The 25613-nt window shown below is 45.1% G+C and overlaps 1 protein-coding gene across 8 annotated transcripts in view; it reads left to right on the top strand.

Annotated features, from left to right (window-relative positions):
• The first annotated feature begins 13857 nt into the window (after positions 1 to 13857).
• The window catches only part of FAM13A (family with sequence similarity 13 member A), a 142539-nt gene continuing 130783 nt past the window's right edge, over positions 13858 to 25613 (top strand). For 3 of the 8 annotated variants that reach the window (XM_075030472.1, XM_075030455.1, XM_075030447.1), the window contains exon 1: positions 15113 to 17153. In XM_075030472.1, the coding sequence (XP_074886573.1) occupies positions 16592 to 17153 (562 nt within the window). In that variant the 5' untranslated portion in view covers positions 15113 to 16591. Of the gene's footprint in view, positions 14296 to 14362; positions 15045 to 15108; positions 17154 to 25613 lie in introns of those variants that run through there. The other 5 variants (XM_075030465.1, XM_075030482.1, XM_075030493.1 and 2 more) reach the window with 5 other exon arrangements.

Here is a 25613-nt window from a genome sequence, read left to right as displayed (position 1 = left end):
TTCATTATAACAGCAGAGATGAATAGTGAAATGAGAAGAGGGTGTCTAAAAAGGCTGTTCTCACCTCCTGGCAGCAGTGGTGCTGGAGAGCCACTGTATCCACCTGTGTTCACAATGCAGGCAATCTGCTGGAAGCTGGTATGGCAAACTTCTGTTAGTGCTTTGCAGAACTGTTTTCAAGCTATTGGGGCCCTCTTTTCAGATGTGCGTCACCAAAGCATCCCGTCTGAATTGGTAACAAATACCAGGAATATTATTTCTCCCAGCACTTTGCCTAGTCTTCTCCACTTGCCTTTGCCAGTCTTTAAGCCCATTTGGGAGCCAGCATCACCTTTGCATCCTCACCACCAACTTGCTGTATCTGCCTCTCTGCAAGGCCATCTCAACATGATTTCCTTTCTCACCTCCCCAAAATAGAAGCTGTGGATGCTCACAAACCTTTGTTATGAGACTAAGCCAGGAAAGAGAATACAGATGAAGAGACATAGATGTGGCTGACCCAAACTAAAATCATGAGCTGATACAAGCCATTGTGGGTTTTATTAGCCATACAACGTACATGTTCAAATAGGAGACCATAACACAGCACATAGTCTGAACAGCTGCCTGAGCATCAGGGGATGACAAGGTCCCCATCCTTCGCACAGGTCAGATTAATGGTGATCTGCATATGGTGCAATCTTTAATTTCTTTTCCCCTCACAGTATACCATAAGACTTTGGACCTCCTGGCTCTGTGGAGCCATAATCCCTTATCTAGTCTGTGAAGAGGGAGCTTTATTCCAAAGTAAGTGTTATGGAGGTTCCTGGATGCTCCAGCTCCACCCCTGGGATTTGATTATGGAAGGCAATCACCTTATTATTCACTCCAGATTTATCCTCTTGTCAAAAGGAACAAACTTTTCTTGTTCCTTTGTTTGGCCTTTTTTTGTTGTTCCAGGACAGGATGTCTCCCTTAGAAATCTAATTTTTTTTTTTTAAGAGGAATTCAATTTCTCACGCTGTTGCCAGTTGCTCTCCTGCATTCAGAGCCACTGCTCTGCCCCAGGGAACTGAAAGGAGAAAAAAAAATCATAGGCAAGGAAAAGAATAATGAGAAGTGGCCAGCATCAACATGGGAATGATGAGTACCAGGGAAAAAGCAGTTGTTTCCAGTACTGCACAGCCAAGAACACCTGGGATATGGACAGGGATTTTCAGGGGCAGTCTCTGATGTCTGAAAAGGGGCAAGCCAAATTGCCTACCAATTCTGAAGGAGGGCATGAAGAATACCTCTTTCCCCTTCCTCAGCCAGCTGTAGGAACCTAATGTCTCTGGGGCTCCTAATCATCTCCAGTCTCTGGCAGAAACCAACAACTGGGTTCAGCAGTGACTGTGGTTAGGGTCAAGGGCTTGGATGGGATGAGCAGAGAGATTGATCCCTTGTGCTCCTCTGACTGAATCTTCTGCAGCAGATAAGCCAGCCTGATAGCCTGGCATAAGGCTCAGGGTCAGACACTCAGCAACAAAAATTAAAACACTCCTTGTGGTAAATTACCACGGGGTTCTCTGGAGAAAAATATTGAGTGATCATGTCATTAAAAGTTGTATAATGGTGCATCTGCCTTTGGGGTCAAGTTAAAGCTGTACAGACAGACCTCCTTATAGCTCCTCCTCAGTTCTGAGTGTTTGGCTATGCAGATTAAATAGTGTTCTTTTGCTGCAGGATTTGGGGGTGTTGTATAAATTTATGGCACAAGAAAGTCAATAAGTGACAGCGGTTTAAAGATCTGCTCAACAGAAAACTAAAAAAGAAAAAACAAATCCAAGCAAAAAACCCTAAACAAACAGTTGGACACATCAGTCCTGTCTGGATTTGAAGATTAGATAGCTTCACAGCTAATATCAAACAGGACGGGAAGAAAAAAAGTGCTTACAAGACACTGAGTGAGGACCATGTCTGAATATTAATTATGAAGTTGACTTAAAAACTGAGATGCTTCCATGGAGATGCTTCTATTGCCTTAATTGTAGTAATAGTCTGATGGGGTAGCAGTGATGCTGTGAAGGAGAACCTTAGTCCATGGGAAGGTCAGGAATCCTACTTGTACTAGTCAATTAATCGGCTAACCTATGATTTGGTGCTGCTAAAACATTGACAAGTGCTTGTGGAGTATTTTGGCACTGCTAATCACTGCTGAAGCACTTGGGTATTCACTGCAGGCAATAGGATGCAATTTTACCATTGAGTAGTTCCTGGGCTTGGCAAGACCTCACTTCCCATGCCTCCCCAGGCCGCACCTCCCTTTCCTCCCCATCAGCCTACACAGTATATTTTTCAGCTCAGTGCCTTTCTCCAGCCCTTCTGCTGCTGTCTCACCAGGTCATTAACCACAAATGCATCTAATTGGAATTCTTCTGGGACCTGTTAGCCTTCATGCCATTAATTTGTCTTCCCATGAATTGGGGTGGCTTGAAAAAGGGGATTTCCCCCCTGTGGCCCTGAGCTGGCAGGCAGACCCCTGGTGCCCCTCTCTCCTCAGGAGAGGGTTTGCTTTCAGTGCCCTGATGGGTGCATGTTTCTGTCCATTGCCAACTTCTGTAAAAAGCAATTGATGGCAAAAATCAGCCTGGTTGCCACAAGGCAAATTCCAAGCCCTTTCTTTGTACTCCTGGATGGGTGAAAATGTCTTCAGCCCATTGGCAATGAGCTGTAAGTTTTCTCTGAGACTCCCTGTGCTGATAGTGAGGAGGGATCTTTTTTTCCACCCCCCTCTGAATAGTGGAAAAGGAAGAAGTTGCTTGGGTAGGGAGAGAATAGAAAGTAGGTTGGGCAAACCCGTGAGGTTGGGTAGATGAGGACATGTGCCATCATGTGCTGTAATCCAGCATGAAAACAATTATTAGCAAGTATTCACAGCAGACAATGACCCACAGAGACCCATGAAAATGGCCTTGTTTCTGCTTCCTCCTCTTCTGAATCCTTATCTTGCTCTAAGGGGACTCATCAAGACAGATCCCAAGGAGGTGAGTGTGCAGTGAGCTCCTTCAGCAAGTAGTGCACGTCAACGCTGCATCCCTGTGCTGGGTATCATATACCTCTGTATGCTATGTTGGCTTTTTAGTGTTGGTTTAGCATTCACAGTGCTAGAGCTGTTCTGTTATATGCATCTATAGGGTACTTGAATTCATACTTCTGGAACAGAATTCTTTGGAGAGTCTAAACCCCCCTGCAATTCCACCACTGTCTTTGAAAATTGGTCTAATACCACCAGCAATGGGTACCCCTTGCTAACTCAGAGTGCTGCGTTGAAATGTCAGAAGGACATTTGTGTTCCTGTCTCTGCTCGTGGTTTTGTGGTGTGCTGGGTGGGTGATGGGCAGCAGTAGTTGCCCTCTGGGGAGCCAGAGCCATGGGTGGCCATTGCTTTGGGTGTTCACAGGGCATATTCTCTTCCTACTAGTTTCCCCCTGCATTGTAAATGAAGCCTATGGAGGTTGTGGTAGAAGGACACTGCAGGATCCTTCTATACCTTCACTGTGAAATGGGAATTGTGCTCCTTTCCTGTCATGGTGAATACAACTATTTAATGAAAGTGGGCTTTATAATTGTGGTGCCCTAAGGTGAAAATTGTGTTTCATCCACATCCAAGCTATACTGTTTCCATTGACCTTGTCTGGTGCCTGCATGACCCTCAATACCCCTATGGGCTGTGAAACATAAACAGAATTATTTGTGCATGGAGACTTTCCTGTCTCCACTGAGGACAGGCACAGCAAGTGGCAGCAATACCCACTGCTTTATGTTCCCTTTTATAGGCAAGGGTGCTGTGACTCCAAATCATTAGGCACTGTGTGGGAGAGATACAGTAAAAATGACCTTACAGCCTCTCTGAGCCAGCGCAGACACTAAATCAGTTGGCAGCTACAGCAGGAAAAGAAGGCTGTGGGAAAAAAAAACAAGGGTAAATCAGAGCAATCAATCATGTCTGAGTCAGATCTGCGCACATCCTTTTTTGTTCAGCCAGGCTCTGACAAGCAGGGATGCACTGGAAAAGAGCTGCTGTCTCCTCTGCTTCCCACAGAAATTCCCAGGCATAGAGAATCCCCTTTTTTCTGCAGCAGGAAACACACTGTGTGTGTGTGTATATGCACACAGGCAAGCTTTTATTGACTAGCTGACAGTGCAAAGAAGCTGGGGTGCAACCCAAAATTATGGATCCTACTTGGAACAATTCCTGAGCTGTGGGCAGTATGGGATCACAAAATGAATCTGAAATCTGTGGCTGAGCACGCCTTGTATGTCTTGCTGATAATCAAGCTTTTTAAAAGCTGTGTGAAAGAGCTGAGCTGAATTCTGTGCTAACTCAAGCTTGTTGAACTACATTTCCCAAGACACTTGTAGGTGGCAAAAATGTGGAAGACCTGTCAGAGGATGTACATTCTCCAGGAAGAAACTTTGTTATTCCGGATGCATAAGACATACAGAGTTCTATGTGACTCACAGGATGAGTGAGCAGGCAAGTAGGGGAGAAAGGTTCTGCTGCAGTGGATAAAACTTCATTTCTTCTTAAACAGAACAATTTTATAACGGAATCATTGAAAAACAGGCTCTTCAATCCCACTTTTTTCTTCTCTTGGAAGAGAATTACTTTTCACATAATTACATGCTTTTTATTGTAGCTTGGGTTCCTGAAACGCCTCCTGATTTGTCCCACACAAGCCTTGGCTGACTTATTGAAAACAATAGTTTATTGTTATTTATTATTTTACCCTTTCATTCAGCTTTGTTCCACTGCAAAGTGGTGTTTGAGTTTTCTACGGTCAGGTTCATCATATGGTTTACATAATTGCAGAACTCCCTGCTCCGGCCTGGCCGCTGTCCAAGTGTGTCGGGTCCCTCACTGCCCTCTCCTCTTGCAGACAGCCCATGGAAAGGCAAGCTGACAGAAGCTGGACGGGCCCTCTGCTTCCCTCACCTGGTCATCCTTTATTGTCTGTCTCGCCAAAGATCTTTGGCACTGAAGAAACAAGGAGACAAGGCCAGTCCCCAAGGGGTTTACAGTCCAAGCAGATGTTAGCACTCAGGCTTCTTGTAGTAAGGGACATGTGATTTCTGTTGCCTCTTTGGCTTGGCTCTATGATTCACAGCCTCTTGTGAGGCAACATCTGCTCTTAACACACCTTTTGCAATGTTCAAAGCCAGTAAGAACAAAGTTTTCTGACAAACTAATAGAAGCTCATAGCCACTGTCCAGTCTGGGTAAGAGTTCACAATATTTTGAGTTGGGAGACATGTGCCAGTACTATTTTCCCCCAGTTACACTTCAAAGGGGGTGAATTACTCTGATCATAATTTGCCAGCTGGTGCCTCATCTTTGAGGCCACCGAGTTCACTTGCAACAGTCAGGGCAAAGGTCTGTGTTTTGTGGCTATGTTTCCCTCATTGCAAAATCCTCAGCAGACAAACTGAATAGTTTTGGCAGATTTTGAGGGGGTTTTGAGTGTTAGTTGCATCAGCAAAATCAGGGAAGTCTCCAGGGATGCTGGGGAGTAGCTTCTTTGAAGGGAGAGCCTGGGCTTTTACATCTGTAGTGCATAGAGGCAATGAAAAACAGAAAGTTGCTGAAGAGCAGAAAATCCTGAGTGTTGTGAGTAGCTAGCCCTGCTGCCTTGTATTGCTTTTGTTGCCAGCCATCTCCTGGGCAGGCAGCAGTGGGGACATAGCTGCCAGCTTTGCCTGAGAAAGGGGCTGTGAGGTTAAAGCTCATGCACATAACAAATGAAATTTCCAGGCAAAAAATTAACCTGGTCCACTGCACGTAGTTCATCACTGGAAGATGAACATTCTTAATAGGAAATATTGGAGATATTTCCCTTACCAAAATATGATAGCAAAAGCCACATTTATTGCCCTCCCATTTTTTCTTCCCTTCCACTGTACATCTCCCTGGGGAATCCTGGAAACTCTTCCCTGCTTTCTGACAGTTGCCTGGAGTGACTGGCACTCCTGAAACAGCAGCAGCCCACAAACATTGGGCTGTGTTGCAAACTTTTCAGAAAGTTCAGCCCAGATTCAAGAGCTTGGGTTCTCTTTTCAGTTAACTTAAGTCTAAATCTTTGCTTCTGGCTAAGGTTGCCTCCTTACCATGTGTTAGCTGAGCTTACACAATATTGCCCAGTTCACAGCTGAATTCTAGTGGGGTCTCGATCCCTCTAAACCAGGGGTCCTGGCCTGCACTGGGCATGGAGGTGTAGCCAGACACAGCGGCTGGGTTATGCTGGTTTTCTAGGTCAGAAAATACAGGCTGAAATTTTGAAGACTTTGGAATAGGGTAGACATCCTGCTAATATCCTCAGACGTGTGTCTCAACAGCAGCACAGGCTCCCACACTGATCTTGTCCCATGAGGATCTTACATGTCTTTAAGCATGCTGCAGTCCTGCTAGCTGCTGCCTGGACCTGCCTGGTTTTAAAAGTGTTTGCAGGTTTCACCAAGCATCATTTTTAGGACCATAGAGCTCACCATGGGATAGGGTAGCAATGCCATTCTCTCTCCTTGTAGAGCTGTTGATCTTTAGCAGTTTAATTGCTAAAGTTGACTCACAACCTGAGGCAGGGGCTGAGGTGGGGAGAGAAAGAGGGGACATACATTGCTTATCTGTTTGTAAAGCTCATCACAATTCTCACAGGGCTTCTAATGAAGTATTATTATTCTGCTGTAGGCTTGTTACATTTTTTGGCACTCTGACCTTCCCATGCCTCCATATTTTAACTGTTTCCTTTGTTCTCCTGAGTTCTTTATAGAATGTCCCTGCAGCTGATGTTGGATAAAACACACAGCTCTCTATAATGTTTGGGACGCAACACGCTGCACTTCCCTGCTCTGGGTCAGTGTGACCACATATATCACCCAGCTTAAGTACCACTCTGAAATATGGCTGTCTCAGAGGTGGAACAATCTGTGCAGTGGGGGTATTTAAATGTGTATGCTCAAAGTGAGACACCCACAGTCAATGAGTGTAACGAGACTGTCACAGTAGTGGTGTGCCAATGGCTCCGCTGTTAATGCTCGGCTGGTTTCTTGGTCGGTTTTGTAGCCCCTAAGATTTTCCTTCCCAAACTGATAGGTACATTTAAAGATCTGTCTGATAAATTAGACCTGCAAAAAAATAAAGGGAAAGAACTTTGGTAAAAGTATATCACCAAGGTCAGAAAATACTTTCCTAAAAGTTAAGGAGAAAAAAAAAGTCGGGAATTGCCAAGCAGTCTACCTCCAAAATAATACTGGATGCTTTTGATGTACTGTGCACTGTGAAAATGTAACATCATGTAATCATCAGCATCAGTTCTCACTATAACCTCTAGTAACTAGAAACTGGCTTAAGGGAGAAACAGTGTGCTTACAAACTTCCTAACAAGGTTGTCCATACAGCCCGCGCATGTGAGCCCTGGTCAAGAAGGCTTTGCTAGTCTCTCAAGAAAGTGCCTTCTAGAAAAATGGACCTATTCCCTGTTCTGATCTTCACAGCAGCCCATGCCTCTTACCTCCTGTTTTACTTCTAGCCCTGATCCAAAACTTGTCAGCAGTCTATGAAATTAATGGACTTAAGTTCAGGTCTCCCCTGCTTAAGATGGGATTAAGAAGAGGATGTTGTTCCTAAAGCCTGGCAAGCAGGTTCCCTAAATGGGTTGGCACAGTGCTGGAATGGAGACCTTTTCTACACCAAGCGAAAGAAAGTCTTTGGAATGCAATTTTGCTGAGATTTTAGGAAGAAGTATGTTATTTTTTTTTCTTTTGATGAAGACAGGGTTTTCCTTGAGCCCCTCTTATTGATGTGGCAGGAGAACTGGAGGCAGAGGACCCGGTGTGAGATTAGAAACTCCATGACATCACTTACCGAGCCAAGACGACATGCCTTGAGCATCCCTGCTGGTTGTGAAACTGCGGTTACCCTAGGCCACAAGGTGGAACTCTTCCTGCCTTGCAACCATTCCTTTTGCCACAAGATGGGGATATAAGCACGAGTTTAGGCCAGGAATGAGCAGACTTCTTCCCTTGCAGGAATGAATGTCCGCGATCCTTGCCCACTCAGGGACTTCGGTTTGTTGCTATTATTGGGAGCACGTATGCTGGCAAGGTACATTAATTCATAAATAATAGCTGGTGGTCTGCTTTGCTGTTATTGAGGGATGCTTGGGTCTGAAACAATTCTGTTTCTTATCTTTGTTGAAATTTAAACTTCTCTGTGATGTAGTTGGCCATAAACCATTTGAGCTCCTGCAACTCCATGTCAAATTTTAAATCATTGCACCGATAGTAAGAGGCAAACTTCTCTCTAAAAATACCGGTGTGAATTTATGTCACTCAGTAGAGATTAGTGAGCTAATGATTAGTCGGCTAATAGCTGACTATTGATTTAGTCAGCTAAATCAATTCTAAACTTACATAAGCTGCTTTATTTTCTGTTTTCAACTTCAAGAGTCATCAAGTACCCACAAGTGTTCCATCCCAAGTGGCCAAGGAAAGAAATCCAGGCTAAAATGTAGCTGGGGCAGGCCCTTGCCCTGCAGATGTGATCTTTAGCTGGCAGTGGTTGGCAGCTTGGCTGAAATGAGTAACAGGCTACATTTCATAGCATAGCAATGGGCAGCTCCTGGAAGGTTTTGGTAGAAAATGTCACATACATACTTGTTTTCTTTATGTTGCTGTAATGAGGCCTCCCATTTCTTCTGGGCTAAGGGCAAGTGTTTATCATACTCAGCCATTCATTTAGCCAGCATTTTCTTAGGTCTTGCATAGATACAGGGGGTTGAAAGGGACTTGAGTACCCAAAATCCCATCTTGCATCATCCATGTTATGAGGTAATACATCCTTTCATCACCAGTTTGGGACCACTGATATCTTTGTGAATAGCTCTGATCACTCTCACAGGTCTGCTCCAGGATGTGGGAACTCTACAGAGATCAAACACTGCAGCACTTTGATGAAATTTGTGTTTACAGTTATCTGGGGGGAAGGAAAGCAAAGAAGGAGAGGAGACAAGAGGAAGAAAATGAAACTTCAAGTACCAGAAGCCATAAACCTTAAAAACCCCCTCACACACACACCCCCAAAAAATACTACATCAAAATGTAGGCACTGGACATTCTTCATTGTTTACCTACAATAAAAAATAATTTATTTATAAATTATTTTCCTATTTATCACCACTGATTATTTCTGTGCTTTCTTTTACTGTTTATATGATGAAGTGCTCATCGTTCAGAATATTCTACGTTCAGAGAAGTCACATGTAGTAATGAGTGACTCCAACAAATGTTGACTTTTTCTGAAGGAAATTTTGTATAAATAAAGTAGCATGTCATAGATAACAAGATAATGTTGGCAGTAGAACAACATTATTCAGGCTTGATTAAACTGCAAATTGTGCTGCAAGAACAAGAATTTGGGGGTTTTACGTTACAATCATAACTTTCATATCAAATTTCTCCTTTTCCCTACATTCTCCCCTGCCTTGAAGGGCAAAGGTGATGTGAAGACATTCAAAATTATCCTGCCATTTCTGTAGGGTTTACATTGGAAAAGAGCCACACAACAAAGCCCTGCCCTATCTGTCAGTGAAAGAGCTCTCAAAAATGCTGGTTTTAATTTTCTGTCCTCCATGTGCTGGTGGCTTTTGGTATTTCTCCATTTGGACAACATAATGAAATGAAAGCAAGCTAGTCCGCTTTCTGGTTTTCATGCAGAAGTGCAAGGTAGCCATGTATTTGTTCACAAAAGCAAGCAAACAAACAAAAAGAAATTTACATTAGTTTTAGACATTTAAGACCTTTAATCTGTTTACAAGAACAACATCCTGGGGAAAGTCATCCTTCTGACTCTGAAACCCAGTGTATTTTGGTCTAGTGTTCCTGAAGGGCAGGCACTATCATTAACAAGCAAAGATATGCAGAAAGCTGATCAAATTGGAGCCAGTGGGGGAGAAAGCAGCATTTTGCCTGGCTGCTTGGAGAAGTTAGTTTGTTTATTTATTTATATTTATTTTGTGTCCTCCAGCGCTGGCGCCTGGGGGAGTGAGATGCAGGGCCCTGCTGCTAGCCCTGACCGCTGGCAGGCTGAGCCCAAGTGCTGGCACCATTGCCAGCCTCTGCACATCTTTCTTTGTAACGCAGGTGTAGGCTATGTTACTGAGGAGTAAAATCCTCAGGAGTGGTTTGGCTGTCGGGCAGCCTGCACTGCATTTAGGCAGAAATTGTGTAACGCTCTTTGTGCTTTTAGTCTCCCACATACATTTAACAACTATCGTGATTTTTAGTATGACTTCATGCAAGCATAGTAATTTGCCTGGACAAAAGTTAATTGCTGTAATGTAGTTTTGGTTTGGGGAGGGGGGTAACATTTCTGTGTTGTGCTACAAGCAGCAGCACTCCTGCTCCTGGTACTCTATTGCTGTTTTAAAAATCCAGACTTGCCTGGATCATAACCTAAATTATCACACAGTCCTGCAATGGTACCATTTCTCTGCACAGCAAAATTACTTAGATCACCAAATCCTCAAATGTCAAACAGTTTTGCATGGACATGTTTAACTTTGTAATTAGGTAAGCCTGAAGAAGCTTGGTATTATTTTAAATAATTTTATAATTAGTATGACTGTATTCATCTCATTGATTCAGTAGGCTGATAACCGCACTGCTTAAGTATACATTAATTTTGTACTCAGCTATTTGATAGCTCTTTGTTTTTCCTTTTTTCCTTATCCCTATAGTTGTATTTTACTGAGCTAAAGCAGTTCAGTAATACTTCAATACTTCACACAGATGTCTTGATCAAAGTGAATCATATGCTTTTTATTGTATGCTTTTTTTTTTTTTTTAAAGAATAGGTGTCTTGTTATTGCTTTTTGGATGAGAAGTTCCGGTTAGTTACCTAATGCTAGAGAAACCTGTCAGCCAGATGTGTTGGTCTGGCAATTTCTAGCTGTTCTTGCATGCTTCTTGATTTCTTGATTTGTCTCCTCTCACCTGCAGCTGCCAGGTCTTACACCATGCTGGACACTGGACTATGCCCCATATTTAGTTGGACTGGCCTTCTCATGAGTGCCCTGGAAGGTCACAGCAAGTGTCCTGTGGCTGGCTACTTGGGCTAGCCAGGAGAGAAGAGAGTAATGTTCAAGGATGCCAGAGCTGGCAGTAGACATTTCTTTCACAGCAGCCTGCTTTTATGCGGGCTGTTGTGAAATGAGTGCTGAATTCTGATGTCACAGTAGAAATGATGAATAATAGTCAGGTAAAAGCAACAAAATTGCATAGCAGAGATAATGGGATTATTCACAAAAGTGGAGTCAGGAAGTTCCTCTGAACTTCTAACACTACCCCAGCTGTTCTTTCCCTCTGGGAATGTTGTTTCAACATCTGACGTTAAATGTCTTATTTGTAAACAAGCAGAAGGGAATTTTTTTTTTTTTTCCTTTCTTGATTCATTGCATGATTTTATTAGCTGTTATGTGGCATTAGAGAGTAGATGATGGAGGTGTGTATCTCAGCCAAAGAATATATTCAGTTGGCCCCCCTTAAAAGACAGGCATGTTAAAAAGCCATCAAGCACTTCTTGCACACAGATCCTAACTGGGTAGCTGAGAACTATAAGAAACGACTGTGTGACCAAAGGCAGGCAGGCGTGGTATGTCATAAAAGCTAGTGATACTCAACTTGTGGGTCTCATAGACTTTTCATCAGTCTTTCACAATGCGTTTGCTCTAATTTGAGCTCTCATGGCTCTAGACATATTTATGACAAGTTGCACAAATGTTCATCCTGCAGTTGTACTGCCCATGCAGCATAAAATTCCTCAGGAGTAGAAAAGGGAAGAGACAGTGGGTTGATGCAACACCTTAGCCAGAGAACATGAAATGGCATAATGAGGATCTCATACAGAGGTGTGCTTTTTTGTTGTTGGGTTTTGGGAATTTTTTGTTTCTCTGTGACAGGCATAACTGCTTCTGATTTTTTTGTTTTCAAAGGGTTTTTCTGAATTGCTTACAGGAAAACAGTGAAGGTTTCCTGAGTAGGGTGCAACCTACAGTCAAATACCACAGCACGTCTTGGCTGATTTCTGTGGTACCAGAAGTACCTACTGGTGTTCCCCATTCATCACACCTTTCTTTTGAACAGTCATCCTGAAGGGTGGTGGTTCAGTGAAGGGAGAGGAGGAAGATCAGGATATATAGAAACATGTCTCTGTGGGAAGGGTGGAAGGTGCAGGAAGGAATCCACTTACTTCTAGGCTGGGGTTAAGGAAAAGTTCAGGTAAATCTTACTCTGCCCTGCACAGGGGAAGCTGGCCCTGTGGGGTGCTGATGAGGAAAAGTTAGGAGGGGACAAAGGCACTGAGGAAGTTTCAGTCCGGTTTCCATTCTTCTGCCACACAGGAGATGAGTCTGCTGGCCTTCAGCTCTCCCAAGACTTCAGGCAAGTACGGAAGTGTCTATATTAACCCAGAGAAAAGCTACCAGCATATCACAGCCCCAGGTGCTCCAGTGACTTAACAGAAGTGTGACTTTCCCAGCTCTGATGTGCTGTGGTGGAAAAATACTGTACTCCAGCCAGAATACTGGGTCTGGGGCTGCCGCCCCTAGCGCTTGTCTTCTGGTGTTGCTTTTTATAGAATGAGAATGTACCTGCTGCCTCTCAACATACATTTATAAAAGCCTTAATGCCGTAGCTACTGTTCACTGTGGGGTCATGTCTGAACTCTTCACCTGCATAGTCTCCAGGGAGTTGCAGTTTCTCATCGTTCACTCTCCAGATTACAGTTTGAAGCATGCCATTGGGTTTTACTGCGAAGCTGCAATTAGGACTAAGAGGAGAGCTGTGTGTGATATATGTGAAAAGCATGTTAGAGGCTTACAGTAAAGAGGGAGATAGAGGAGGATGCTACATCAGCTCACTTTGAGAGTTCCATAGTGGACTTAAAAGGAAACACTAATGCCATAGTCCAACTTTCAGTAGTAAACTCGCAAACTGGGCAAGTAGTCATCTGAGGTCAGTTAGACTGGCTTAGAGAGGAAAACAGAAACTGAGTATAAAGGAGATTTTGATTGCAGTACTTAATAAAAAATGAATTGTGAATGAAAACTTGAATCAGCAGGTAACATTTTCCCTCTGATGGAAAGCTCGATAAAATAGTCTTCTTCCTCCCTTTTTCTCTACTTGGACAGACTTTCTTTTGTCCCTGTACCAGAGGCAGGTATTTCTGAGAAGCACTTCCAAAGACCTTCGTTCCTACTCAAATGCCAAGGCCCTGCTGAGCAATGCTTGCATCTGAGCAGATACAGAAATAAGCATGTGTGTATGCACTTTTCTTCCACAAAAAAGGGTCAAACACTTGAAACACTGCAACTCCACAGTTCTGTTTTGAAACGTGCTTTAAATCTCTAGGAAAAACACTGCTTCCAGCCTGTGGTGTCCAGGAGTGGGGCGCTGGGGGAAAGAATTCCTCTTCTCGCCGCTGCCACGACGTGACTGCGAGCAGTTGCTAGCTGTGTGGGGTGTCCTCCCCCTCCCCTTTTCACTTTAACCTTTCTCTTATTTCACCAACATACCCTCGGTGGAAGATCACAGGGGGAGCATGTTTACACCACTTCACACTTTCTAAATTCAGGCCCAGTATTGCACTGCGTTGTGCTCTGCTGGGGCCTGGCACGCCTGGCTCTGCCGTCGGAGGGAGGCTTCCTTGGCACCGGGGTTTGTTGTTGCCTTGCCGACTTGACTCCACATGACACTGGCCGGCTCTGGGTTAACCTTTAAGCGTGCGAGGGCAGGAGACGCTCGCGATTTTCACCACAGCCCCACTAACATGACGCGGCTGGAAGCGGGTTTTGTGGTGACATTGTCAGCGGCGGCCCGGTTCTGACTGAGCCCAGGCTCTCGCACAAGACGGAGCGTCTCCTCCTCCCGCTCGGCGCCAAGCGGCAGCCGCCAGCTGCCTGGCCTGGGGTCGCGGTCGTGGCGGGGGAGGGGGTGTCCGCCCAGCGCAGCCGCGGGGCCTGCCCCTCGTCCGCCATCACCCGGGGAGCCTCCCTGAGGGAGAACCCTCTTCGCCGAGCCCTCCCGGCGGCTCACGCGGGAAGGGGCGGGGGGCAGGCCCCGCTCCCCCCGCAGGCCGCGGGGGCGGGCGGGCGGGCGGCACCCTGGGGCCGGGCCTCCCGCTTTGAGGGGGCCGCCGGGCCCAGCGAAGGCGGGCGCCTAGGGCGGACTGCGGGAGCCGGCGCAGCCGCCGGCCGGCATGGGGGCCGGGGCGCTGGCCATACGCGTGAGTAGGGGCCGGGCGGCCGGGCCGGGAGGGCGGTGGACGGGGGCGGCGCTGCCGGGGGAGCGGGGGGGTGGGGGGTGGGGGTGGCTGCCGCCTCCCTCCCGCCCTCCGCCGGGGTCCCGGGCGAGGGGGAAGAGGGGCCGGCCTGGGCCCGGTGCCTTTTCCTTGTCCCAAGTGCTCTCCTTCTCCCGTCTCGGCAGCTGCTGCTCCTTTGGGAAAGGCGAAGATTAATAAAGGCGATTCCAGGCTTTTTTCTTTTTTTTCCTTTTTTAATTTTTTTTTAAGCCAGCGAGCAACTGTACTGTATCATTCCCTGTGTTGAGGTTGTTGGATGAGCTGAAAAAGTGCGTCCCTGTAGCATATAAATAGCTTTTCTCAACTCCAGGCATGTTGTCTGGGTGGCACTTCACACGGTGTCGTGCAGAGATGATTAAGTTGCCCTTTCCAGTGTTGGTGATCAGTAACATGGAGATCAGTAACAGTTGCATTAATATTTGGACAAATTTTCCCTGTGTAAAATCAGATCTTCCATCTATAAGATCATACAACATTGAACTTTTTGTTTCAGTGCTGTTTTGAGGGGGCAGTTTCATTTTGATTTGGGGTAGATGTATATTTTGGATAATTATGCGTAATTTTTTGTTCCTAGTTAGTGCTTCCTCTCCAGATCCTGAAACAATCTCAAAAATTTCCTCTGCTGTTCCTGTGGGCATGGGAAATGTCTCTTGGTTCTCTTGCAAATTTAAATCGTAAGTTTCCCCAAGTAAATCCAGCTCTGTGACTCAGGTTTTTGAATGCTGAAATGGAAACAGGCTGGAAACCTGTAATTGAGCAAGATTGTGAAGCTAATTGGAGGCCTTAGTTGGAAAATCTCTCTGAGCATCACAGCTGCTCAGAAACTGCTGAAAGGATTTTTGCTATCTTCTGAATTTTAACCCAGGCTATCTATGTGATTTTTGCCTTGGCATGTGTCTGCCTGGAGTGAAAGTCATATATTATTCATTTAATCCTGAATGGGAACATCTCTTTTTAAAAGAGATGGGGTATTTTAATAAGTCAGTTAAATTTTAGTTCAAACACTGATGCATGTACGGTTTATCGTATGTACTTATAAGGTGGTCACAATAATGCTGGTTTTATTTATATATTGCAATTCTGTTTCACAGATGATAAAACATATTTGTGACATTTATACAAGCAACATCTTTTGTAAAGATCAGTGTTGCATAGGACCTGGGACTATAGAACACACATGTGTTCCCAATAGTTGTGTTTAAAGGGAAAAACACAGAAAGTGAGTGAACTGCCAGATCATTTTATATCTGAAGAAGGACAGTCATGTCCAGTGTAGTGTTCATGTTGCTTACAGACTGCAGTAAAAATACTGTCTCACAAATGAAGAGATTTCAAGGGTTTGTTTAAAATAAAAGGTGTATGCCTTGCTAAAATCTGTTTTAACCTAGTCAAGCACCAAGACCTAGACAAGGGTCTGAGCAATTCTTTGTGTTACTGTACAATGTTTTCTATGTGTAAGGTTTCTACTACCTGTTTGTTAATAAAACACGGGAGGAATAAGCTCATTTTTAAGCATCACGCTAGCAGTGGACTTCTTAAATCGATTGAACTCCATGGTAGCAGTGGTCCCTGGTTCATACAGTGTGATGTCAGAAACATGAGGAAATTCATCAGTAGAAAAACTTAGGGGTTTTTTGTTTGGTTGGTTGGGTTTTTTTGAGTGAGGTTTGCTGAGTTGTAATGTGTTTGTCCGTATTAGTGAAATAGTGCTTAGGTAGTATGGAAATCACAGCTGTGGTGAGTGATACTTCTGCTGCGCCCTGAGCTGTCTTTCCTAACATGCAACACTGTATGCTGATTCAGATTTCTGCCTATTATTGATTCTATAAATTAATCCTATATTATGTTATTCCTTTGGGATTTATTGGCTATGCTCTCATGTTTTCTCTGTCACTGCAACCCAAAACTTTGGAGAATGTTGTGCCTCTGGAAGAACCTATGGGATGTATGCAATTAAGGGTTTATTGTGGAGTGTTTTTTCCACCCCCGTTATTATGTGTGATTAGATTACATAGTCGCTTTCTAACCTTAAAACCTCGGTAATTAAATTTCAGACTTAACAGATACTAAACATAATGTAAAATCTTTCATAAGGATTCATCTCGCCTGACAGTGGCCAAAATGAATCCCTAGGGAACAGCATCTGGAAGAAGAGTACAGTGAACCTTCCCCAGAGTATTCTCCCAGACTGTGACAGGCATCTTGGAGACAACCTGAACTAATGGATTTTTCATGTTCATGTTTGTCCAGTTGCTTTTGTAACCCATGTGAACTGCATGAGTTACAACAGCAGTCTCCTGTGATTCCTGATTGTTACTCTAGTATCAAGCTTGCATACAAAAGTGTGTCTTTCTCCTTTACCTTAACTATAGACTACTTACACTCTTTTCCTGTTAGTTACTTTTCTGGTTTTTTCTCTGTTCATTTTTATTTTCTTACTTCACAGAGATTTTCATGTGGATTAAAAGGAAGTAAGACAAAAACCTTATTCTGGAGCATAGAAGCCAGTTTTGATGGACGTGCTTACGTTGTGACTATGCAGCCTTCTGCAACAAATGTGACTAATGCAGTTTTTTTCGTCTGCTCCTTTAAGCAAAGCAAATCGACTGTGAGATTGAAGGAGGACATGAAAAAGATAGCTGCACTTCCACTGAACAAGCAGAGGGACACAACCTGTCCAAAGGTGTTTGGTGTGAGCCTTCTGGAGCTCCAGCAGCAGGGACTGAGCAAGAATGGCATCCCAATAGTTGTGTGGAATATAGTAGAGTACCTCACCCAGCACGGTAAGCTTAATGGAGTCACTTTTTCTTAGTAGCACTCTTTATGTAAGACTCTTCAAAGGGAGGGATCCATCTTTTTTTGTGGTATGGGGGCTAAATAAGGTTGCAGCACTAACCACAGGCAAAGAATATTACTGTATGTGGTTTGCTTTTTTTTTTTTTCTGCCTTGATGCTGAACTTACTTTTTAATAGGATATTTGTAAAGGTAAACTATAGTGTTATGAAGCAGCACATTCTCATAAACAAGCTGTTCATTTTATAAATTGAACGTATTCCATTTGTGAAGGTTTCTGTCTTTTTCTAGTTGCAAAACATTTGTCTTCAGCACTTTCTGACAGTTAGAAGACATAAGTATCTATATAGAGATACTCACGTGCACACACACCCCTCATCAGAGAACGTTACTGAATAGGTATACATGTTTTTACAGGTTTTCAGATAGATTCCAGTTACTATGAATCACCTTGAGGAAGTAGGTGTCCAATTCTTAGCTTTTCTTTGCTTTCATTTAATAGGATTTTAGTTCCTGTTGTTGAAATACATCTCTTTGCAGTAATCTAGAGCACCACTGGTGCACAGATATATTTTGTGGCAGTTGTTAAGCAACGGAAAAGATTTTATGGAGGTAATTTCATCTTGTAATAAGCTGCATCTGGTTGTTCCGCAAAGTTTTTCTTTTAGCTACTCAGTAATGATAATCCAATTGCAGAGCCTTAGATTCCTTGTCTGTGTCTTGATAGACCCTCAGAAGCTGATAGATGCAAACATAGCTTGAGAGTTAGTTTGGAATAAAGCACAGTGCAAATTTAAAACGTGATCCTGCCTTTATACAGCAGCATCTTGCTTGATCCACTTGCCTTAAAGTGGTCTGCTAGAACACGGAAAGAGCAAGGATGGAAAAAGTTTTTGCATCATTTAAGGTTTAATCAAAACCAGAAGCTGAGAAACACTCTTGACTACAAGTTGTGGGCTGTGCTCTGTATTCCATAAAAAGATCTGAATGCCGTGCAACTGTATCCCAAATATGAACTAAACAAGCCAAGTCCTCTACGTCTGCAGCAAGAGTAGCTAGGCTTCTGAATGCCAAGGTGATTATCCAGCCCCAATAAAGATACAATCCATTCTCTTTCTCAAAAGTGCAAGCAAGATCTCAAAGATGTCCTCTTACATGGGAAGTTCTTGAAATGGGTGTTCTGTGCTTGCCTAAGGTTTGTTTTGTGAAATAATGGTGAAGTTAACTGTGAAGGCATTTTTAACAGAGTCCCAGGTATGAATTCAAAGTATTAGGAGGCAAAGAGTTGTGTGAATCGTGGTTACTGTTTGTTCCATATTGTCTTACAACTCCTATTCTGCGAAGATGTTTTAATAGATACTGTAGGGCTTTTTAGAGTGTCGTGGTTTAACCCCAGCCAGCAACTAAGCACCACGCAGCTGCTCACTCACTCCCCCCCCATCCAGTGGGATGGGGGAGAAAATCGGGAAAAGAAGTAAAACTCCTGGGTTGAGATAAGAACGGTTTAATAGAACAGAAAAGAAGAAACAAATAATGATAATGATAACACTAATAAAATGACAACAGTAGTAATAAAAGGATTGAAATGTACAAATGATGCGCAGGGCAATTGCTCACCACCTGCCGACCAACACCCAGCCAGTCCCCGAGCCGCCAATCCCTGCCCCCCCCCCTTCCCAGTTCCTAAACTAGATGGGACGTCACATGATATGGAATACACTGTTGGCCAGTTTGGGTCAGGTGCCCTGGCTGGGCATGAGAAGCTGAAAAATCCTTGACTATGGTCTAAACACTACTGAGCAATAACTGAAAACATCAGTGTTATCAACATTCTTCACATACTGAACTCAAAACATAGCACTGTACCAGCTACTAGGAAGACAGTTAACTCTATCCCAGCTGAAACCAGGACAGTATCCACCCCTTATTCTATACCATTGACGTCATGCTCAGTTTCCATACCTTTAGTTACATTCTGATCAATCATCACCACCTTTCCATCTCTTTGAGACATATGAACAATGATATATATATATATATATAAAAAAGTATATACACACAGAGATATCAGTTCTTTAGTTCATGGGTTATGTTCATAAAATATTTGTTGAGTTCATTTAGTTTCCGACTCTGGGCTCCATCTGTCATACCAGTCTGTCTGGGTGGAAGGGATGGTGCAAAGTCCTCTCAGTCGGTAGAGCAGAATTGGGCTTCAGTGCGGTGTGATGAGCAGATGACATTTGACGCAGTAGGAGGATGGTGTGCACCGTTGGATTGTTGCATGCTGGAGTCAGTTCTGGTTCCACCTCTACGGCGCTTTGCTCAGTTTTATCACAGTTCTTTCTTGCTTGATCCAAGTGATTCTTACTATAGTACTATGGATATAGCATATAACAATTATAGTAATGATAACATACAGTAGCAGGGTTATATAGCAACTAATATCATACAGTTTAATTCTGGCTATTTTCACCTAAAGTCAAATCCCCTTGAGGCACACATCGGACTTCTCCGTCTTTTCGCATCACCCACCAAGTGCACCCAGGCCCTTGAGCAAAAGCAATCCCACGAATGGGTTTACCTTTGCCTGAGGCAGGAGTAACCCAGACTGTTTTCCCTAACATGTTTTTCATGTGCACTACAGGGACTTTATCCCCTTCTACAGTATGTAAAAATTCTGACTGGGCAGGGCCACTCCGATTGGCAGATCCTCTGGTGTTGACTAACCAGGTGGCTTTTGCTAAATGTGTATCCCAATGTTTGAAGGTTCCACCTCCCATTGCTCTCAATGTAGTCTTTAACAGTCCATTGTATCGCTCAATTTTCCCAGAGGCTGGTGCATGATAGGGGATATGATACACCCACTCAATGCCATGCTCTTTGGCCCAGGTGTCTATGAGGTTGTTTCGGAAATGAGTCCCATTGTCTGACTCAATTCTTTCTGGGGTGCCATGTCGCCACAAGACCTGCTTCTCAAGGCCCAGGATAGTGTTCCGGGCAGTGGCATGGGGTACAGAATATGTTTCCAGCCATCCGGTGGTTGCTTCCACCATTGTAAGAACATAGCGCTTGCCTTGGCGAGTTTGTGGGAGTGTGATATAGTCAATCTGCCAGGCTTCCCCAAATTTATATTTCAGCCATCGCCCTCCATACCACAGGGGCTTTAACCGCTTGGCTTGCTTAATTGCAGCACATGTTTCACATTCATGGATAACCTGCGCGATAGTGTCCATGGTCAGGTCCACCCCTCGATCTCGAGCCCATCTAGATGTTGCATCTCTTCCCTGATGGCCTGAGGTATCATGGGCCCACCGAGCCATAAATAGCTCACCCTTATGTTGCCAGTCCAGGTCCACCTGAGCCACTTCAATCTTGGCGGCCTGATCCACCTGTTCGTTGTTTCGATGTTCTTCAGTGGCCCAACCCTTGGGTATGTGAGCATCTACATGACGTACTTTTACAACCAGATTCTCTAGCCGGGATGCAATATCTTGCCACAGTGCGGCAGCCCAAATGGGTTTACCTCTGCGCTGCCAGTTGCTCTGCTTCCATTGCTGTAACCACCCCCACAGGGCATTTGCCACCATCCATGAGTCAGTATAGAGATAGAGCACTGGCCACTTTTCTCTTTCAGCACTATCTAACGCTAGCTGGGTGGCTTTCACCTCTGCAAACTGACTCGATTCACCCTCTCCTTCAGCAGTTTCTGCAACTTGTCGTGTAGGACTCCATACAGCAGCCTTCCACCTTCGATGCTTTCCTACAATGCGACACGATCCGTCAGTGAACAGGGCATATTGCCTCTCATTTTCTGGCAGTTTATTATACAGCGGGGCTTCTTCAGCACATGCCACCTCCTCCTCTGGCGACATTCCAAAATCTTTGCCTTCTGGCCAGTCCGTGATCACTTCTAAAATTCCTGGGCGACTGGGGTTTCCTATGCGAGCCCGTTGTGTGATCAGTGCGATCCACTTACTCCATGTGGCGTCAGTCGCGTGATGTGTAGAGGAGACCCTCCCTTTGAACATCCAGCCCAGCACTGGCAGTCGGGGTGCTAAGAGGAGCTGTGTCTCAGTACCAACCACTTCTGAGGCAGCTCGAACTCCTTCATACGCTGCCAATATCTCTTTTTCAGTTGGAGTATAGCAAGCCTCGGATCCTCGATATCCTCGACTCCAAAACCCCAGGGGTCGGCCTCGGGTCTCCCCAGGTGCTTTCTGCCAGAGGCTCCAGGTAGGGCCATTCTCCCCAGCTGCAGTATAGAGCACATTTTTAACATCTTGTCCTGTCCGGACTGGTCCAAGGGCTACGGCATGAACAATCTCCCATTTAATTTGTTCAAAGGCTTGTTGTTGTTCAGGGCCCCATTTAAAATCATTCTTCTTCCGGGTCACTTGGTAGAGAGGGCTTACAATCAGACTGTAATTTGGGATACGCATTCTCCAAAAACCCACAACACCTAAGAAGGCCTGTGTGTCCTTTTTATTAGTCGGGGGAGACATAGCTGCTATTTTGTTAACCACGTCCATTGGGATCTGACAACGTCCATCTTGCCATTTTATTCCCAGAAACTGGATCTCCTGTGCAGGTCCCTTGACCTTACTTTCTTTTATGGCAAAACCGGCTTGCAGAAGGATTTGGATTATTTTCTTCCCTTTCTCAAAGACTTCTTCTGCCGTGTTGCCCCATACGATGATGTCATCAATGTATTGCAGGTGTTCGGAGCTTCGCCTTTTTCCAGTGCAGTCTGGATTAGTCCATGGCAAATGGTGGGGCTGTGTTTCCACCCCTGGGGCAATCGATTCCAAGTGTACTGGACACCCCTCCAAGTAAAGGCAAATTGTGGACGACACTCTGCTGCCAGAGGGATTGAGAAAAACACGTTAGCAATGTCAATTGTGGCATACCACTTGGCTGCCTTTGACTCTAGTTCGTATTGAAGTTCTAGCATATCTGGAATGGCAGCACTCAGCGGTGGTGTAACTTCATTCAGGCCACGATAGTCAACTGTTAGTCTCCACTCCCCATTAGACTTCCGCACTGGCCATATGGGACTATTAAAGGGTGAGCGAGTTTTGCTGATCACTCCTTGGCTCTCCAGTTGGCGAATCAACTTGTGGATGGGAATCAGAGAGTCTTGGTTGGTGCAATATTGCCGCCAGTGCACCGTCGTGGTAGCAATTGGCACTTGTTGTTCTTCAACCTTGAGCAACCCCACAATCGAAGGGTCTTGAGAGAGACCAGGCAGGGTAGACAGCTGTTCGGTGCCCTCCGTCTCCAAGGCAGCTATACCAAAAGCCCATCGATACCCCTTCGGGTCCTTAAAATACCCCCTCCTGAGATAGTCTATGCTAAGGATACACGGAGCCTCTGGACCAGTCACAATGGGGTGTTTCTGCCATTCATTTCCAGTTAGGCTTACTTCAGCTTCCAATACAGTTAATTCTTGGGATCCCCCTGTCACACCAGAAATACAAATGGATTCTGTCCCTCTATAACTTGATGGCATTAGAGTGCACTGTGCGCCGGTGTCTACTAGAGCCTTATACTCCTGTGGGTCTGACGTGCCAGGCCATCAAATCCACACAGTCCAATAGACCCGGTTATCCCTTTCCTCCACCTGGCTGGAGGCAGGGCCCCTCTAATTCTGGTCAGAGTATTCAGTATTCACTTCTTGTAAAATTGGCTCAGAAGTCCCTTCAAGAGGATCGGAAATAAAATCAGCCCTTCTACTCTGTTTGGAAACTGGAGCAGCATTTTTCCTGGTAGAATCCCCTTTTGTGGTGGTTCTTCCTCACAGTTCACGTACCCGTGCATTTAGGACCGAGGTAGGTTTTCCGTCCCATTTCCTCATGTCCTCTCCCTGATCACATAGGTAAAACCACAGGGCACCTTGCGGTGTGTACCTTCTATATTCTCTCTCTTGGGCAGAGGAACGCTGACTCCTAATAGCTGAGACATTGGTCCTTACACGTGTGGAGTAGGACATATCCTGTTTGATCTGTTGGACATCCTGGGACAGCTTCTCCACAGCTGCAATGCAGGCTTGTAGGGAGGAGGAGAGATTTTCTTCGTATTGACGGAGTTGGTGAGCCACCTCCTCCACTGTCGGTGCCTCTTCATCCTTCCAGGCCATTATTGCCAGTGAGTTGGCATAGGACGATGGTGCGCTCCGTACAAACTTCCGCCACATGGGTCGTGTGCATTGGACTTCGTCTGGATCTTTGGGTAATTGTGGGTTGTCCGGGTCATGATGAATTGTCTCTAGCACAGCTAATTCCCTCAGATATTGAATACCTTTTTCCATGGTGGTCCACTTGCTTGATTGACATATAACATCTTCCTTAAAGGGGTACCTTTCCTTCACACTTGACAGGAGTTGCCTCCAGAGGCTGATGGCTTGTGTCCCTCTTCCAATTGCCTTGTCAATGCCACCTTCCCTGGCAAGCGATCCCAGCTGCTTGGCTTCCCTACCTTCTAATTCCAAGCTATTAGCCCCATTGTCCCAGCATCGGAGGAGCCAGGTGATAATATGCTCACCTATACGGCGGCCAAAGTCTTTTCGCAAATCCCGCAGCTCACTCAAGGATAGGGATCGGGTTATTACCTCTGGTTCTGCCTCTTCCTCTGGTTCCCGTGATGACCCTGGTTCATCTTCATCCTTCGCTAAGCGAACTGATTTTTTTGTATATTTCTTTTTCTGTACGGGGGCAACTGATGCTGGTGCAGGTTGGTCCGCTGGTTCAGTTGCAGTATCGCTCACCGGGTTTTGGATAACCGCAGTGTCTGTCACCGAGGTTTGGGTAGCAGCAGTGCTCATCGCTGGGGCTGGAGGGACCACAGTGCCCGTTGCCAAGGTTTGGGTAGCTGCTGTGCTCATTGCTGGAGGGGCTGCAGTGCCTGTTGATGAGGTTTGGGTAGCCCGAGTTCTCGTCGCCGGAGCTGGAGGGGTCATGGTGCCTGTCGCCAAGGTCTGGGTGCCTGCAATGCTCCTTGCCGGGGCTGGAGGGGCCGCAGCGCCTGTTGCCAAGGTTTGGGTGGCCGTGGTGCTCATCGTTTTGTTCTTAGGTCCAGAGACTTTCTCTTCCCCTTGAGGGTACTGAGTGGTGTCGAACAGGGCTCGATAGGCATGGACCAGGCCCCAGCATGTTGCAGTGATTTGTATCTCTCTGGAGCTGCCGGGGTGACAGCATACCTCTTCCAAATATTTTACTAGCTCTTTTGGATCCTGCACTTGTTCAGGGGTGAATTTCCAAAACATTGGAGGTGCCCACTTTCCTAGGTACTTGCCCATACTACCCCACACACCCTGCCACTCATAATTATCCAGCCTTGGGGCAGATCTCTGGGTGATCTTCTTAAATAGCTGTTTAACCTTAAACGAAAGCTGAACCACATTCAGAAGTATGCTAATTCCTAGCAGTAGGGCTAGGACCGTGCTAGTCCCAACATTCCAGGAGTATTCAAATTTTTCAAAATTCTCAAACACCATTGTAACTGGACTGAAGGAGAAAGGAGAGGGGAAAAAAGGTACCCCACCCGCAGACTGGTTTTCCATGGAGGAAAGGTAAATGGTATAATTATTAATAGTTTCCCACAGATGGCTCCCACAGTATAAAGGTGACAATGCTAAATGCAAATACCGGATTAATCCCACAGCTGATGACTTTATCATACCATAAACCAGAGTTATATCATACATCAAAGTGAAAACCTTAATCCACCTCCCACGGATGATAAGCAGTAGAAGAGGAACTACATACAGCAAGCGAGGTGATACATAACAGAGCCTTAAAAACCAGAGCAACAACTCAAAGAATACATAAATCAACATAATGAATGCTTAGAACAAATTTGTTTTAACAAGCTCTGGTCAGGTTTGTCGTTATCTCAACCCTTCGTGCCCACGTTGGGCGCCAAAAGGACTGTCGTGGTTTAACCCCAGCCAGCAACTAAGCACCACGCAGCCTCTCACTTACTCCCCCCCCATCCAGTGGGATGGGGGAGAAAATCGGGAAAAGAAGTAAAACTCCTGGGTTGAGATAAGAACGGTTTAATAGAACAGAAAAGAAGAAACAAATAATGATAATGATAACACTAATAAAATGACAACAGTAGTAATAAAAGGATTGAAATGTACAAATGATGCGCAGGGCAATTGCTCACCACCTGCCGACCAACACCCAGCCAGTCCCCGAGCCGCCAATCCCTGCCCCCCCCCCTTCCCAGTTCCTAAACTAGATGGGACGTCACATGATATGGAATACACTGTTGGCCAGTTTGGGTCAGGTGCCCTGGCTGGGCATGAGAAGCTGAAAAATCCTTGACTATGGTCTAAACACTACTGAGCAATAACTGAAAACATCAGTGTTATCAACATTCTTCACATACTGAACTCAAAACATAGCACTGTACCAGCTACTAGGAAGACAGTTAACTCTATCCCAGC

Source organism: Buteo buteo, chromosome 1 (assembly GCF_964188355.1).
Source record: "Buteo buteo chromosome 1, bButBut1.hap1.1, whole genome shotgun sequence".
In the NCBI taxonomy this organism is placed as follows: domain Eukaryota; kingdom Metazoa; phylum Chordata; class Aves; order Accipitriformes; family Accipitridae; genus Buteo; species Buteo buteo.
The sequence above is the reverse complement of the archived record's forward strand: the minus strand, read 5'-3'. Positions and strand labels throughout refer to the sequence as shown.